We start from the raw sequence: 18,419 nt of genomic DNA on the forward strand, positions 1-18,419 counted from the left end.
TAGTAGATGGTCAAATTCATATCAAAGCTGGCTCCAGGGGACTATGTAGTCAGGCTCAGTGCCATGTTTGATTGAACATTGTGGTGCCCTGATGATGTGGCATGCGGTTGTCACTGGTTTCTTTGTCCAGAAGGGCAGATGGGGTAGCCTAGTTTTTAAAACGTTTGTTCATGGCTTTCTAGTAGAAGGATGATCAAAAGCCCATCATACAGCAAAGTACATCAGTTCTCACTTTAACATGGCAACCTACAGGTTGGTTAGTTTAGGAAGGAACATTTTGACATCTGCATGCAGGGGTTCAAAGTCTCTTTTAAAAGCGCCTTGCCACAGGGCAAGTGGCTTCAAGAAAGTAACATATCTTGACTAATTTTCCACTTGCTCAGTTTTTATGACACAGTGTTTGATATTAATGTGTACTGGACTATTTATCAAAGAGTGATAAATTGCAAAGAATGATATTTCTAAATTACTATTATTGCGAAATGTAATAGCTACATTATGAGCAGATATGAAATGAAATCCAAGTTTATTTGCAGTCTGAAACCATAAGTGGCAGTTATCTAGTAGTCCATGAACAAGTAAGATACCATTATTTGATTGCCCGAAATGAAAACTGACTTGTCCCAGGCATTAAACTGACTTGTCCCAGGCTTTGGGCGATGGTATTTTTGAACCCCCCCCCCCGACATGCATGTACGTAAACAATTGAATGTAAACAAGTAGACTTCCTGTTTTAGGGATAAGGTTTAGCCTAGTAGTAAGTGGCCCTCTCGTCATCTTGAAGACCCAGTTTCAGTTCAACACATGGGTAGAATGTTTGAAGCCAATTTCTGGTGGCACCTGCTGTCATATTGCTAAAAACAGCACAGAACCAATCTAACTTACTTTCTTTAGTTGTTAAACCATTTCTCACTCACTCTCTATATTAGATACTGCAACTTATGTCCGTGCAACTATTATTACAGTTAGTTTCAGCTGTTGATTCTGTCTTCTGTAGATCTACAGAACTGTTTTTCTTATCCAATAAAATAGTGAACAGGTGGATGGGCAGATATAAATATATTATAATTACTGATATATCCATTTCTGTATTGAATGGATCCAGTTGATTGATCACTGAAAATATATGTAAAAGAAAATTTGCCTGGCCATTACTTACTGTTGTAGTTTAGTATAACCTATTATACAAGGTTTTTTATACATCTCTGTGTCATAAAGAATATTCAGTCAGATCGCATTTGTCAGAAAATACCGACGACAGTTCCAGGTGAATGAGTGCTCTATCCCACATTGATTTGTAAACAGCTCCCTCCCTTTCTAATCCTGATATAGAAGCTTAAGCCCTGGTGAGATATTGATTACTATGAGAGTTATTTAACGGGTGCGTATAAACAGTATACTCGGTGTTCAGTTCTTTGCAGAAATACGTCTGCACATTCATTAGTGTCAAAAAAGAAAGCTCAGGGGTACTGGATTTATTTATAGGATCAGGGTATTAGATGCCTATATAGATTCTTTGTATGCTTCATCTTAGTCTGGTTTAGGCTTGTTGGATTTGACTGAGGTCATCTGCATACAGTCTAGTTGGACACCACTGGCCTCTCCATATTGTCAATTATAAGTTTGTGCAAATCTCTGTAAGTTTCAAATTTTTAGTTATTTTACGGTCTGGAACATTTTTGGGGTTTGTGCGCTATATATGTATCCTATAAAATGTTCTGCATCCATGGTTACAAAAAGAGGTTTTTTGTTTTTTTTCTGCAACAAATTTCTACTGAGTTGCAAACTCCTTAATTGCAAAAACTGGTCATCCAAAATAATATTGTTAGTATGGGACTGTGATGCCATAAGCCTTTTTGAAAATAAGCTTTAAATGATAACAGTCAGTGTTCTAGGATCTGAGTTGGTCTGAAATTCTGTGTTATTGCAAGGAATAACAGTCAATGTAACAGACAACTGACATTGTCATATCCTGGTATATGTTAGGGTTTAACTCGAGATATTACCTCACACTGTATCATGTATTACAGTATTGTCAACCTGGCTTACTAACATTTGTATCATTACTATCACTACATTCAAGTTTGGACATGTAGATGTCTTCAGGTATAACTTTATAAAGAGTGACATGTTGATTTGTAAATGACTGAATGTCATTTGTGTGGATGTGTGTGAATGTCAGATCTTTAAGTTGTCATGAAAGTGCAAAGACTTGGGACCCTTTGATTGAGAGTATTCACCCAAATTCTTAAGAAGCCATGTTAGTGACCCTCTTTAATATCAAGCAGTGCAATATGCTGCAGCCTCTACCAGTTCCTGTTGTCCAGGTCTTTGTTACTTCATGTGATGATGTGATATGTGAGATCAACATCTCTGTTATTGCACGTTCTGTGTCACTAACCAGAGAAAATTGCAGAGATTAAGAGGTGCAGATCGGCCCTTCAATAGATAGCTTTCATCTGCTATCAACTGGCAGTTGTAAGTGGTCCAGTTCAGTATAAAGCTATGTTGAGGCTTGCCGGCCTAGATTGAAACCATTGATTCTGGAAAGGGCTGACTTGCCCATAACGATATTGATTGGTGAAAGAGTACTTTATTCTGTAAGATCTGCCTAATCAGCATAGTGTCACAGGACTGTAGAGCCAGTCTAACGCTATTGATCACATGCTTTTGTAATATCATAAAACCTCACCCACAAGCACGATGTGCTTGATTGACAGAGAGCAGATAAGCCTTTTAACGCATCTCTAGAGAATCAGTTTCTTTTCATATTTTGTATCAAGTTGACATTTACAACTCCTCCTTTTGCCCCGGCTAATGACTGCACGAGTTGATGTCTTCATGTGAAGCGAGTTGGCAGATACTGTTATACCTTATTTATTCTTGAGCTGTGATCACACTTATTTGATAGTGTAGGAGGGGCCATTTTACTTCAATAAAGCTGAGAAACTACATCGGATTTAGATTCATAATCTTTTCAGTTCACAACATTGTGTTAATGGCAGTACAGAGCTGAGTATGTTCAATTTTTAAACATAACTGGTCTTAGATGAAGAAAAAACATTTGAAACTTATTGTGCAAATTGGTTTGTGTTTTAAAGTGAAAAATGTTTTAAAAGATGTTTCTTTTAAATTTTTTTGTGTATATTCAGAGTTTTATTGTTAACCTGCTAATTTTACAACGTTGAGAATAGTGGAAAACAATTGAAAGATGCTTTTTGAAAAGCTCAGGGATATGTTTGCTGTCTTTTGTTATCTTTGGCAAAGAGTAGAAATTGTCTGTTTCACCTCTCAGGTCAAGCAGAGCTATTGTAATGCAATGATTATATATTCCATTGATAAATGACAAACAGGCTTAGTATCATCAGACAGTTGTACAACTCTACCATGCTAGATTGATTGTGGTCACATTTATACCATCCACCAGGAACAACGTTTCACAGTACGTGATACTATTAATGTAGGTAGTATTGATTCTAATGGATAGTAGTCTACGGTCAGCATTTGTAGAGTCTGACAGATCGTAGGATGACATAGCCTTGTTAGAACAACACTGTTGTGTGCAAAGCATATAAATGGAATTCAGTGCTTGCCTGACAGCACATGGCTAGTAAAATGTTAAGGACCAGTTGATACTGGAAAGATAGTATTTATTACTGATTGCTATTTCAATCCAGCAGTATATGTTTACTTCCAAATTGTTACGGTTTCCTGGTTTATATATTCTGTGGTTTAGATTCACATCACACAGTGTTTTATCAGAGTTGGCACAACTCAGAAAGTTTCTTACAGTTGTAGCCAATCATGGCAATCACAAACTGTACTAAGGTAGACCAGTGCCAGTAGATATATCATTTTGGTGAGGTGGAATATGTTTAAATACTGGCAACAAATGCTACATTCAGTATCTATGGCAAGTTTGAATTGGCAGAGAAAGAAATGCATAACCAGCTGTGTCATCAATGATTTTCACTGATCTGTCATTAAAATAATTTCCATTACTTTTTTGTCTTTTACAAATGAAGGAATTTCTTTCAACAGATAATCATTAATGATTATTCTCTGCATGACATGATGTGTTATATGTTTCTGTTGTCATATGAATCTAAAGTGTATTTTTATTGTGTTTTGAATTTAACATTGCTAAGATTTGAGGAAATTACTTAAAATTTTATGCAAAATTATTTTTAGATATGCAGTGGTATCAGTCAAATGACTGATATTTGGAATGTTTCATGTATCCTGATAAAGCAGTGATTAGAGTGAATAATTATTTGTGCTTCTGACGTGTATTTGAACATACAATCCACGAAGCAAGTCCTGTTTACTCTTTGCTCTGGTACTGCAAACCAGACGTCCAGGATTTAACCTGGTCTGGAGACATACCACTAGTGGGGAGGGGGTATTCAGTATCATAATAAAATGCAATAATATCTGTCTGATTTGTTAGGCCTTGTGTGGTGGTCTGGAAAGGTGCCAATGACAAGCTCATGACTTATGTGACTTAAGTCAAGCCACTATTGTTGATTTTACACCTATGGGAATGTATCAAACCAGATTGGAGGTCTCATAAATGAAATTTGTGAGACTTGGATGAATACCTAGCCAAACAGTGAGTTCATGTTTTTTTCTGATTTAATAATATTCGTGTCATTCAGAAATTGATGGTGGGTCTGGAACTCAAGATGCAAGACTGATTTCTGTAGCAGATGGTGATGGTGCAAATATACTTTTACATTGATTTTATTGGTGGATTAAGTAGTGTTTTATCGTATGAATAATGGAAAGTGATGCATCAAACCTCCTGTTGCTTTTATTGATGTTCACGTCCTGCACTCTCCACCTATTGCACAGAGAAAACTATGCATGTTGATTAGAAATAGGACACAGCTGATATCTCCATGGCATACGTTCTGGTAAGTCTCCACTATACCCTGGGCAAGTCTGCGGCTCTGCCTGATAAATTTATTTCCTACCTTGGCTGACTTTTTATCCAAGCAGGTGTCTACACTGGAAAGTTGAGCTAACCAATCAGAACCTTTTTCACTTTTTAAATAATCTAAATGATTAAACATGGCTACACAAACCATGTAGACATTCTCAGAAGGAGGTAGAAGACTTCTTGCATGTATTTTGTTGAGTTCGGGGGGAACTTTTCAAATGTCTGTATTATTACCCCAAAATCTCAGTCACACTGAGAATAAACCTTCGCAGCTGAAACTGTTGTCTTCCTTGACACTGGCAAGCTTGGTTGTAACACTGTCTTAGATGATTGGCTTCTGTCAGAATGCAGAGCCAGCAAAGGGAGGTAATAAAAATAATTGGGCCGTAGATGCATCCAGGGTATAGTGGAGATACATCCAAATGTATACACTGGAGATATCGAGGATGATGTAAATGATGTCTTATGATACTTGGCAAGTCTAGACTATTGCATTTCCTGAAACTGAAGAAAGTGTTTGCCCTCCTTTTCATGATATTTTATGATAATTTAGGACTTTCTGTAAAAGAATTCAGCTAAGTATATTTGTCTTGGAGAGTAGATATTAGTCTCAGCGACCAGGTATCTTAGGCAGTAAGTCTGCATGCAGAGTTGCATGCTGTTAGTGTGTTAGACTTACATATTAATTAATTCAGATTACAATTTTTCGCTTGTCATGGCACTGCATCTGTGCCTGATGGCATCACAAAAATATAACAGACATTAGGCTTTCTTCAAAGTAATGTTGCCATGAATAGTCTTACAACCCATAACCATTCAATTGTTTGTTGTATAGATAAACCAGTAATATTTTTAACAGCTGTGTACATATTGTGTGACTGCTATGACAGAGAATACCCACAAAGGTTGATTGATGAAAGTAGTGGCCCTTGACACATGTGTAAAGAACTAGATTAGGTAGTGATGTATGCCACTGAAAAAAGACCAGTGACATTTTTCTTTATCACTGCCTGTTCCCTGTTCTGGCTGACATGGGTCTGAACCCCTAGTGGAGCAGGTTTTCCTTGTGGTGTCATTGTTAGGTATGATGTTGTCAAGTGGACAGGGGGGCATGTGCATTGTATGAACGATATCATTTGTAATCCGTTCTGCTGGCAGACTGACAGGAACAAAGTGAGTTGAAATAATACAACATGCTTTCACCTGAATTGTTATTCCCGCTATGCTTGTCGTAAGAGGCGACTAACGGGATCGGGTGGTCAGACTAGCTGACTTGGTTGACACATGTCATCGGTTCCCCATTGCGCAGATCGATGCTCATGTTGTTGATCACTGGATTGTCTGGTCCAGACTCGATTATTTACAGACCGTCGCCATATAGCTGGAATATTGCTAAGTGCGATGTAAAACTAAACTCACTCACTCACTCACTGTTATTCCCGCCAATGTCCAGCTAAGAATTAAATGCTTGTGTACTGCTAAGATTTTTATGTGCATTCAGCCTCCCGAAATGCTACCAACAATGGCAAATGCTCATCTGTTTAATTTTCCATTATATTAATGTTAATTGTTAGTATTTGAATTTAAGGATATTACAACTATATTGTAACTAAAAGGAAATATTTATAGAGTGTTTTATTAAACAATATTTGGGAAAAGGAAGTACAAATATCTGTAATCTTCTTTCGATTTACCTTGCAGTTTATGCCACTACTGGCCATTGTTATGTGTCAGTGTAGCTATGTGTAGATTATGCTTCTCAGTGCCGCTCAGTGTTTGTCATTGTTCTTTGTACATACCAGCTATTGTCTTGCATCAGTATAATTATGTGTAGCAACTGTTGAGATAACGATCAAGGAATACTGTTGAGTGACAGATGGCAATACATTTTTCTTGCAGTGTCTTGACAAACTTTAGGTTTTGCTTGTTCTTGCTCTCTATAGATCAACCACTTGTTTAATGGTGATGGGCCACAGCTGTTTCCAAATATGGTCTTGCAATATTATGAGTTACTATGGCCTTCTTATGAAGCCATTTATGGAACTACAGCTGTAACTCCCAAATTTTACCACAGATTTACAACAGTTTTAGTGCTAACTTAACAGTCCTGGAATCATTTTAGGTGCTACAACTGTAACCTAGTTAGTGAGTGTTTGGAATACAGAGAGATCATCATGTACTAGAGCTATCTTATGTCAGGTGTTTGAGCTCAGACTTGGATTCACACTTGCATCAGTGGTAGTGTCACAATGGAACAAGGTATTTGGCATCTGGGATATATAGAAATATGGGTCACTGTTTATGTTGCACATTTTGGTTGCTGTTTGTAAGTTATCAAGTATGGACATGAAACTCCAATGACCGATGTTATTAGCAGTGATTCAAGCTGTTCAGGTTATACAGACGCATATTCATCATTAAACCTCATTCTATTTGCTGGGGACCAATCCTAACCAGAATCTCCCACGGATGTGGAGGTGATAGTCATACTATTGAAGTGGTTGGTACGAGGGGATGTCAATAAGTTTTGAGCCTTGAGCATTTTTCATACCCAGGTGTCATAGCCAGGTACAACATTTAACCTTAGGGTGTAGCTGATGTGATATATAAGTTTTGGTATCCTAGTCTCTGAAGTTATTGAACAGCTCTCATTGACAGAAAGAGACCCACCTTACGGCAGTGAAAATGAATAAAATTGAGGATAGAGCAGTAATCAAGTTTTTAGTTCTTGAAGGAAACTCGGCGAAGAACATTGAAGAAAGGCTTTCAGCAGTTTATGGGAAGTCTTCCCCTTCATCTGCTACCATCAAACGATGGGTCAATGAATTTATGCATGGTAGAGAGAGTCTTGAAGATGGCCCCCATCCAGGTTGCCCAACAACAAGCACTAGTCAGGAAAACATTGACAGAGTGCATAGACTTGTGCTGGAAAATTCTCGAATCACACTCCACGAGTTAGAGGAGACCACAGGCATTTCACACGGATCCATCGAGACAATTCTTCATGAACTCTCGTCATGTCTCAGCTGTGCGCAAGATGGGTGCCAAGAATGCTTACAGATGAAATGAAGCAAACAAGGGTCACCATAAGCAACTCCATGCTAACCAGATACAACAAGAATCCAGAAGATTTTCACTTTTGGCTAGTAACCTGTGATGAAACCTGGATCCACCACTATGATCCTGAGAGCAAACAAGAATCCATGGAATGGAAACATGTCACTTCTCCCAGGACCAAAAAGTACAAAGCCTCCAGATCAGAGCAGAAGGTAATGGCGACAGTCTTCTGGGATAGCAAAAGCGTCATCCACATAGATTACTTACTTACTTGGCAGAAAAGACGGAACAAGTGTCTTGACTCACAAGGGGACTGTGTTGAAAAATAAATGTGGTTCATACCAATATTTTGTATTTTTCTATGCAAGGCTCAAAACTTATTGACATCCCCTCGTACCTACATCAGTCTTGCCATGATAGCTGATTAACCTGGAAATAAGGTGTTAGCTCTCTGAAATTGTTTTTATCCATGTTATCCTTCACTACTTTGGAATGATTGATTGTTAGTGAAGGAAAAGATAGAAAAATATCAGAAAATTCTGTTACATTCATAAGCAAACATTTAGCATGAAACTAACTGCATTGGAGAGATTTATGACGCTCAGTATGTCTTGCAGATCCTGTGCTTAAACTTTAAATCTGAATAATGAAATTGGACAGAAAAGATCTCATAAGACAGTTTTAAGGAGATTGTCCATATTATACTGACAGTTGTAGAGTTGAGGCGGGTCCTTAATATCTGTTGTGATACAGAATGTTAGTATTTACCTCTTGAAATGTCTGCTTGTAGTGCAGAGACCCCCATTAGGCTTGGATCCCAGCCAGGACAAAACTATTAGTCTTGTCAGATCTGATGTTAACACAGCTAACTACTAAGGTGATTGAGAAATGGAAGTAAAGTTTTTTCAAATCACAGCAACTTTGTATATTTTGTGTGATACCAAGTAGGACAAGTCTTACATCTACAGAAGACTATGTTGGAGCTTTCAGGCCACACAAGGTGTTGGCAAGGCCTTGTCTGATGTGCTTAAAAAGAAAGTCTTAAGTGATCTCAGTTGGTATCAGACTTCACTTCAGTGAAACCCATGATCCAGGGGGTGCTGACAAATATAAAAACATTTTGAGGGGAACACTAATTTGAATCCTATGACATATTTCTGGCTTACTCACTGCATGTAATTGTTAGAACCTTTCATATATAACATGTGTCATCTGCCAACAGTGACATGAAATACATTGACTTCTTCAGGTTTCTATTTTCATTTAGTTTCATATAGTTACATTGAATATTTATCAGTAATAGATCAGTATTTAGTACAGTGATTATCGATATGTATGATCAACATCAGTAGCCAGGTTATTTTTATCACAAACTGAGTTGTGCATCCTTGGGTCATCATGACCTGTATTACACATACAAATTATGTTGCTGAGATCGGTTTACTGTTTTGCACTGAGTATGCACTGTACTTTGGTGACCTCCATATTTCATTGTCAAGATCAGAATTAAGTCAGAATTGACACTGATGCCACTTTTTGCATGGTTTCTCCTTTCGAGACTTCTGTCATTGACAACTGATAATGGGGAGTTTCTGAAATGTTTCACATGCTTTTAGAAAGGAGGAGGTATTATGGTGAATGTGAATGAGGTGTGAGTGAGACAATTCTTTGTGTTTGATCAAGGAAACCAAGAGTTGTTTTTAATTTTCAAAAACATTACCTATTTATCATGTTAATTATTTCAGTATCATTTAAATTACCAAAATTGCAAATTTAGCAAAACCTCTGATCTTTGTATTCCAATTTCAATGTAATATTCCCCATTGAAATGTTTGTGAGAGTAACTTGTTCTGAGTTTCATGCCTTTTCAAGAAACAGTGAATAAATTGGATGTAGCACGCTTTTGGGAAAGATCTTGATTTCAGTTTTTAAAAAATAAGTTGTTAGATTCAAATCTGAACTCCCTGAGGCCTTGAGCAATGAAAAATGTGCTGTCACAGGCCTGGAAGTATGTCTGTCGAACTCACAAATGGCACATTGTGTGTTGTGCCATTTGTGCTTTGCAGCTATGTTATATAGCATATATACGCCCCTTGCATTTATACCAGTGTACATACGTCCTTCCAGAGCACACTAGTGTTGACAAGGCTCAACCTGCTTTATAGTGGAAATCCAATATGTTTCACTAATCATAGTAATAAACGTGTTGGGTTTCTGAATAGGCCCAAGGCTTTAGATTGACTGTAAGGAAGCGATAAGCCTACAGTTGCTGTGATTTGACGATAATACCAGGTTCAAGTTAGACTAGATTGATTTTTGTTTAGGGAATGTCAGGCTGCCTAATTGCAAAGGAAAATTGTGAGGAGTTTTTATTACATGGTTTTGAAAAAATAAGCTTAAGAAGTTTTGTGTAAAGAATACAGGTTTGTTGATGGCCATTTTATGAATTGGGTGTTAGTAAATACATTGACGTAACATATGGAATGAGCTTCATTAAAGATAAACAACGAAGTTCCTAAGGTGTGTTGAAAACTGAAACAATAATTTGATTATATGGGTGAATTATTTGTTTGCTTTTCTTTTTTCTAAGAAGAATTAAAAGCTGTGAAGAAATTACTATAGATCCATGCCTAGTCAAAAGACTGAATATTCAAAAGGGAAATATTCACCAAAATCTGATGATTGTTATACAAGCTATTGAAGTTGTATTAAGCCCTACCTCATAAAGTGTAAATGAAATCTTGGGGCTGTCAGCAGCTGTGATGAATGGGACTTATGTATTATTTTCTCTTGTAGGAAATATTGAATACTCCTGCCCTGCCAGTCAAGACTGTGAAATCACCAAAAGAAGAAGAAAGGCATGTCAAGCCTGTCGGTTTCAAAAATGTTTACGAGTTGGCATGCTTAGAGAAGGTAAGAACAGATTTCAGGACCTTATTGCTTGTCAACCTTTTGAAAAAAGTATGCTCTACATAATTCTCAGCCTCAAAGCCACTACAGCACTGTATTGGATCTTACATACTATTGTAGTATACTCAGCAGAAAGATTGTAACAGGTCGTAAAGAGGTAATGCTACTTACCTTCTCAATAAACCTTCAAATACATGCTCATTTACTTCACCTGCATTATTGCATGAATGGATCTTTCACTAGGGTCATAAAATAAAGCTAATGAATATTGTCAATGTTCACGTTATGTATTACTATGATGATGGCCCTTATTGACGATTAAATGGCTGTTTCAATGAGGTTTTAATTGATATTGCTGATTAAGGGATCTGTAAGGTTTTTGTTTGGAGAAAGAAAATTGGCATATATGAAATAGAGAATAATGAAAATTGTTATACCTTGATGATTGCTGTCTAAAACCAGTAAAACATGTAGGTAAGCAGAAGTAGTTTTTAGCAGACACTTTTCATCGACAGCTGTTGTTCTAATGTGTCAGTTTGGTGGTATGTTGAGATCATATATCAGTTGAGGCTGAAGCTTCAGCAAAACATGCCTGCTCATGTTCAACATTTACACATTCATGACAGACACATTCTTAATTGCATGTAAAGCATCTCTGTAAACATTTCCTATTGCTGTGGCTGTAGCAGCATGGGCTGGATTAAGGTATTGTTGTACATATAATGTAGCAATTCAGAATATCAAAGGATCCTGGTTACTGACCCCATGAAAGAATTCATATGGCCCTCTGGATACCTGGACAGTTATTCCACAGGTGACAGGTTCAGGTTACTTCGTCACAGTGGTGCTGTTATGTGTCTGTTGGTGTGGTATTTTGAAATATTACAGCACACTGCAAAATAAGCTTAAAGAGTGTTTACTATGTTGTGTTCCAATTTGAAACTTAACTACTAGTTTCTAGCACAAAGTTACAGCTCACAGAATATCTAATTACAAACCTGAGCATGTTTTGATCTGTATGTTATTACTGTTGCAAATGGTCTTTACAGCCTTACAAAATGGAATGAGTGTGATGACAGTTGAGGGTAGCGGTAATGACACTGATTGCATAACTGGAACATTTATGCCTTTAACATTTGCTCAGTCTGACAAAGACAGTCTTGGGTTAGTCACTGTCATGTGCACAAATTGTTTTACTGCAAATTATCATTTACAATAAATGGTGAAAGTGGTAGTCCACAAGGAAATATCATTGAAATGCATTTTGTGAACACACCTATATTAATGTCAGTCCTGTCCATACAACTGATCAGTTTAGTTACAGTTTGAAAGTGATCACTAAGTTATGTTATCACAGATGTTTAGTGAGAATGAGTGACTGATTACCACCTTCAGCGTACAAATCTTTATACTTCTATTTGGTGTGCCATCATTTTCAAAACGAAGGAGCCAGTCAACCTGTCAACCACTCCAGCTGAATTTGGTAGGAATGGTTCTTTAGGCAGCCATGTATGTCGTCATCTGAAGTGGAAATCTGTAGAGCTGTTATCTATAACCACAGCCTAATATATACTTAGAGGCGAATTAGAAGGTATGCTGTGGAGGCATGTGGGATGTCAATTGGTTCATAATGACCATGTTGAAGGTGATGGTTGTCACCCTTGCACTAACTGCTCTCGGAAATGGATATCAGTAAAGTGTGGCTAAGTACATGGGTGCTGTCATGACCAGAGATGTAATTGATACTCACCATTTACTTGGGTTCTTTGTTTCATCGGTTTGTTGTGTCAGAGATGATATGGGTTGTCTCAACAGATGTTGTAATGGCGGTTTTTGATATTTCTTAATTACTGTGAGCCAAAAAATGTTTCTGGTTTGTATGTCTTGAAACCAATTTTTACTAGTGCTGACTAAATATCAAAGTTAATGTTCAGATGTATTCTCAGGGAGAGGAGTAGATTTTTGGTTCATTTTGATGGTGAGGTTAACCAGTGCTTAAAGACTTGTTGGTCAGCTTAATCAGACCAGTTTCATTTGCAATCACAACGTAATGTCTCTAGTGCAGTTTTGGTGTCACATAAGTTTGACGAACTAATACCTGTAAAACTGATGGTTAACCAGTTTACATGAAAGTTACATGAAAGGGATCTTTATAAAACCTTTATTGTAAAAATTCAAGGACTGTGAGCATGTATGTTGAAATGCTATAGGAGCAAACCTCGAACAAGACCTGGGCCCTACTGAATTTCAAACATTGTTTTCTCTGTAATGGACTTTTGTGACTCCATGTGGTAAGGAGTAAAGGATCAAATGAGTTGAACAAATGCTGGATTGTTAACAATGTCACCATTACATCTTGTGGTGTTATTTCATTACCAGACTGTGTCAAAGCATGTCCAGCTTGATCAGGCTGGCCAAAGAAACAAGGGTCACCACCATGTGTAGGTGCTTATTTGGACAGCCTTATGCCTGACACACAGTGGAACCTCAAATGAACAATCATGAAAGACAGGTATTGCCAGAATGATTGCCTTCCTGAAATCATTCAGCCTTATGAAGGTTATCAGACTACCAGCAAAGAGAGGAGTTCTTCTCCAAACTAATCTGATTTTGGATGGTTCTTGATTTGCCTGATGTGAATAGTAACCCTGGCAGACGACATTTACCAGTCAACTATCAATACTGGCTGCTTCCTACGTGTTGAGGGAGGTCAATTTGGGTTCTTCTGCTTGCTGGAGTAGGATTTGGGGCGTCATTGGACTTGCATGTAGAGTATTGATTTGCAGGGTTTGTGTGCCCCTGCCTCTGGCCTCTCCATGAAAAGAGGGGTCGGGGTAATTGATGTCGTAACAACAGCAGAGTCTGTCATTTCTATTCTTCCTTTAACCGACGGCCAACCACCAACAGTCTGGGCACAATCAGAAAACCAGAAATCAAGATTAGCATGGAAAGTTGGCTTTTATCAACTTGTCAGAGAACCTCTTTGGAAAATTTATCAGAAGTTGAAATCAATCACAAATTTCTCATCCGGTGCCTCTCTTGCTTAGCGCCATATGGAATTTTAGTAAAATCCAATGTCAGTTGAAATGACATGGATGTCTTTGTTAGCATCTGCTTAAATAGTGGATATTTTTTCAGAGGGAGTAATTTCAGGTTTTATTGTTTTGATAATGGGATTCAGATAGAATATCAATACAAAGTGTACTTAAAGTGATAGTTTTCTTTGAACAAATAGTCTACAATCAGTAGACTAAAGATGTTGATAAGCATTGATAGTTTTTTCATTACAAGATTTTATTTCATTTCTGGTAGAAAATCTGTGTTCACTGTTGTCATAAATGAGAATGCTTTGGTTCATGATATTCAAGCAAAAGGGTGGTCTATCTTTGTGATGTGTGCTTATTTTAAGTGGTAAATGCTATTGTATTTCAGTTTCATAAAAATTCTGCCAAAGCCTTTATGAAAGACAGTAAATTCATTCATGACCTTAATTTATACACTGTTGCTCCTGAACAGGAATAAATTGAATGCCCTTTCTCATTTAGTGATAAACATTTATGGGAGTTGCAGTGCCTCTTTGCTGACTGTATTGATTGATATGCTAAATGTCACACAAATACTCTAAGAATCGCACAAGCAATGAGGGCATCCAAGTTCCAACATGCTTTGGTTTCAAGAGATAAGGAAGCTATTTGGCAGATTTGGATGATGATTGTTCACCCCATCAGGAAGCCGCCATGCCTTAATTGACCTAATCTGTATTTTTAAGACGTGAAACCCAGGCCATACATCCTTGTTCTAATTGTGACCGAGTCAGATAGACCTTAATGATTGCTCAGAATTCATCCTTGCCCCAGCAATAGATATCTAGACATGCAGTTCACATCCGTCCACCCTTGAAAATCAGCCTGGCAAACAATCCTAGCAATGTTCAGTAACTGAGGCCTGTTCCCACCTGTCTCTCACTGCTTTGTCTTATTTCCAGGTAGCCAGGCACTGTTACTATGGTAACATGCATCCCAAATGTCAGTGGATTCTGTTAGGTGGTGCTTAGTTGGTATTCTGTGGAAGTGATGAAGGGAACATGGCCTCAAGGTATCTGTTGCCACACCTGGCTGTTTAAACAGGAGGAACCATGGTCGGCTCTGTCTGTTAGAGATGCCATTCCTTGTACAGGAAGGAAAGGGGATCTCTTCCACTGAAATCAGCTCATTACAACCTCCAATAAACATTTAATGGGCCAGTGAATCAGATGAAAACGTCTTTTCAGATAAGCCTTAGACCTTAATAGCATTGGAGATATGATTTGTCAACTGTTGATATTTGGAAATGAGGCTTTGGAAAAAATTGTTTTATGACTTTTTGACTTCACATGCATGGTGGCTAAGATCAGGGTTGCAATACTTAATATGCCAAGTATAGTCTGTTCTCTTGCTGACACATATATGGTATGATGTTTCTGATAATGACCATTTGAAAGGAAACTTTAACAGTTTGTATCAAATTTGAAGTGGAATTGATGGTGGCACTGTATTGGCATAGAAAGATGGACTTGTATGTTCTGTCAATGCAACATAATTGTACAGTGTCTTGTCCTGTTTAAACTTGCTTGTAATTGCAGTGAATATGGCTACACTGAAATGTTAAAAGGCTTAACTGCTGAAGTCTTCCCCAATAAAACAAGTTCTGACTTTCCTTTGGTATAAAAAAGGCAAATAATTTGTAGCATTATACATGAAAATTACCAACATTGTAGTGGTGTGGATTGTTGTTATGCATAGCGATGTGGAAAATATCCTTTTCCTGTAATCTTAAAGTCATCACTCATACAGAACGAGTGTCCTTGGTGTAATTCAGCCATAGAACACAAGCAATCAGAACATTGTGTTATTAACGTTGTCATTCAGTATAAGAGATGGGAAATGCACAGAAATAAGATCTGAAAGCTGAAGGTTGTGTGTGAGATGAACACGTGATGCTGTGATGACAGCCATGGATCTGCCTGTTGTAAATACATGTAAGGAGGTAGTTAGACAAGTGTCAGCTCATTTTGAGGGGCACCCTAGACTGGCAGGACAACCTAACAACACTCACCCAAAGGGCAGATGTAAGATCATTCCACCCGCTAGAGCATTGTGACCCGATCAGTTTGACCCTATATGCAGTTCATTGTTAGGGGCTTGATGAGGTTTGCATACTATGTCATTTGGGAGTAGAACATGGAAAAGCTTAAAGTTCTGTTGTAATTTATTTATCTGTCCTAAGAAAAACAGAATGTATTGTTTTTTTAAGAATAGGTATTTTTTTCTTCTAACAAATCTGAAAGTTCCAGTGGTTGTTGAACCTATATTTTTGTTTTGAATTAAAACGTAAATCCAGATTTGTTACATGGTTTCTGTAATACTCTTTAGTTGAAGATGATGTAAGATTTTGCTATGTGAAAGAAAACCCGTGAACATTTGTTGAGATGGACTTCTTCAAAGTGGATAAAACCCTGTATATGCTGTAATTTCATCACATCTGGGATGTAACCATGACTCGACTGTAATAGTGCTTGTTTGTGTTGTGTTTACAAGTTCAGAAATATCTAGTTGATGTAATGTTGTGTTGAATGAAGTGTTATTTGCTTTGTTAGATAGCCATGGTGTGGGCTTTATCTTGCCTAGACAGCTTGAAAGCTGAGAATAGTTAAAATTACAAATGCCTGAGGTTGCTTTTATTGTAAAGCAAGTGACTTTTAAAAAAATATTTTGAACCTCTGAATATTCATAGGGGGACACCAGAAATGGGCTTCACATCTTGTATACTGAAAGTAATGACCCTCCCTAAATACTTGTCATACTTTTGGATGACGTTCTCTTTGTACGTGTACATTTTTATCATTCTCCCCCACCTCCCGAAAAGACAAATACAGGACTCCTTATAATTTATTATGAAATGTTATCATGTTTTTCGCTAAATTCATGTGTATGCACTATTGTTCATGATCTTTGTAAGGGAATTTTGTATTCACTGGTGAACTCAACATCACCAACAAAAAACATAACTATAATAGTATGAAAGAATTGCATAGTCTTTACTAGTTTTAACGGTGCATTTATTTTTAGATGAATATAAGTTTGACCTCATTCTGACAATGTCACTTCAGTTTGTAGAAATGGGCTAGAAGTTACTGTTTTGATCCACCATTTATCATCATTCAAGTAGATATGTTCTACTGAGATGAGTAGAAAATGAATAAAACAATTGATCCGCCATTGTTACTGTTCACTCATGGTCAGTGACATACACTTGTGTCCACTTCGTCTTCATAACTAAAACAATTGATCCGCCAAAGTTACTGTTCACTGATGGTCAATGACATACACTTGTGTCCACTTCGTCTTCATAACTAAAACAATTGATCCGCCAAAGTTTCTGTTCACTGATGGTCAGTGACATACATTTGTGTCCACTTCGTCTTTATAACTTGTCAGATAGAAAACCAGGTGATGAAATTTATTTCTTATTGAAAGTCCTCATACTGATAAACACTGAGCATAATGTTTTTGTTTGTGTTTTGTCCTGAATGAAATTGCTGTTTTTGCTAAAACCATTGAGGATTTCAAAATGTCAGCTACCACAAACAGGAACTAGCCCCAGCCGTGCTGACAGAAATGAAGTTATTCCAACAGCATCAGTGCACTGGTGTCAGTACACTGGCATCAATACACCTTTAGGTTTAAAGTTCCTCAGGGCCAGTTGGATTCAAATATTTTTCAGCCATCTTGTCACTAATTGGATAGATCTTGTAGGCATATTTCTGTTGAGGTATAGATGAGGAACATTATTGAACCTTGTACAGAGCCATAGGCATCGACTCTATTCAGATATTTTGTCATATTCTGTCATTTTTTCTACAACAAACCACTGGAATGTTAACTATCCCCCCTCAACAATGAAGTAAATTTCTCTGTCAGTGTGTCTGCAATACATTGTCCGAAGCATATCTCCTAAACTATTCGTGATAACTTAAACAAACGTGGTACACATAGCAAGCATGATCCCAAGATGTGCTGTTTTGGGGTCAGACCTAGATATGAATTTCAGTTTTTGCAGTTTCCATGAAAACATGACTTAGGCTGTGACTGTGAGGACGTCATTTTGTCTGGAGCATATCTCATAAACTATATATGCATGCTTCATCAAACTTGGCTCATATAAGAAGCAAGATCCCTTGATGTGCCTTTTGAGGATTAGACCCAGATATGAATTTTATTTTTTGTGGTTCCATGGAAACATGACTTAGGCTGTGACTATGACTGATGATGTGGATGTCATCTTGTCTGGAACAGATCTTCCAAACTATACATGCTCGCTTCATCAAACGTGGTACATATGTCAAGCATGATTCCCAGATGTGCCTTTTGAGGATTAGACCCAGATATGAACATTGTTTTCTGCAGTTGCCATGTAAACATGACTTAGGTTGTGACTATGGTAGTGTCATCTTGTTTGGAGCAGATCTCCT

The 18,419-nt window shown here is 37.5% G+C and overlaps 1 protein-coding gene across 6 annotated transcripts in view; it reads left to right on the top strand.

The window, feature by feature from the left end:
• The window catches only part of LOC137293475 (steroid hormone receptor ERR2-like), an 81,505-nt gene that overhangs the window by 51,202 nt on the left and 11,884 nt on the right, over nucleotides 1-18,419 (top strand). For all 6 annotated transcript variants that reach the window (XM_067824034.1, XM_067824039.1, XM_067824036.1 and 3 more), the window contains exon 3: nucleotides 10,796-10,912. In XM_067824034.1, the coding sequence (XP_067680135.1) occupies nucleotides 10,796-10,912 (117 nt within the window). The remainder of the gene's footprint in view (nucleotides 1-10,795; nucleotides 10,913-18,419) is intronic.

The sequence above is a fragment of the Haliotis asinina genome, chromosome 8, assembly GCF_037392515.1.
Source record: "Haliotis asinina isolate JCU_RB_2024 chromosome 8, JCU_Hal_asi_v2, whole genome shotgun sequence".
NCBI classification, from domain to species: domain Eukaryota; kingdom Metazoa; phylum Mollusca; class Gastropoda; order Lepetellida; family Haliotidae; genus Haliotis; species Haliotis asinina.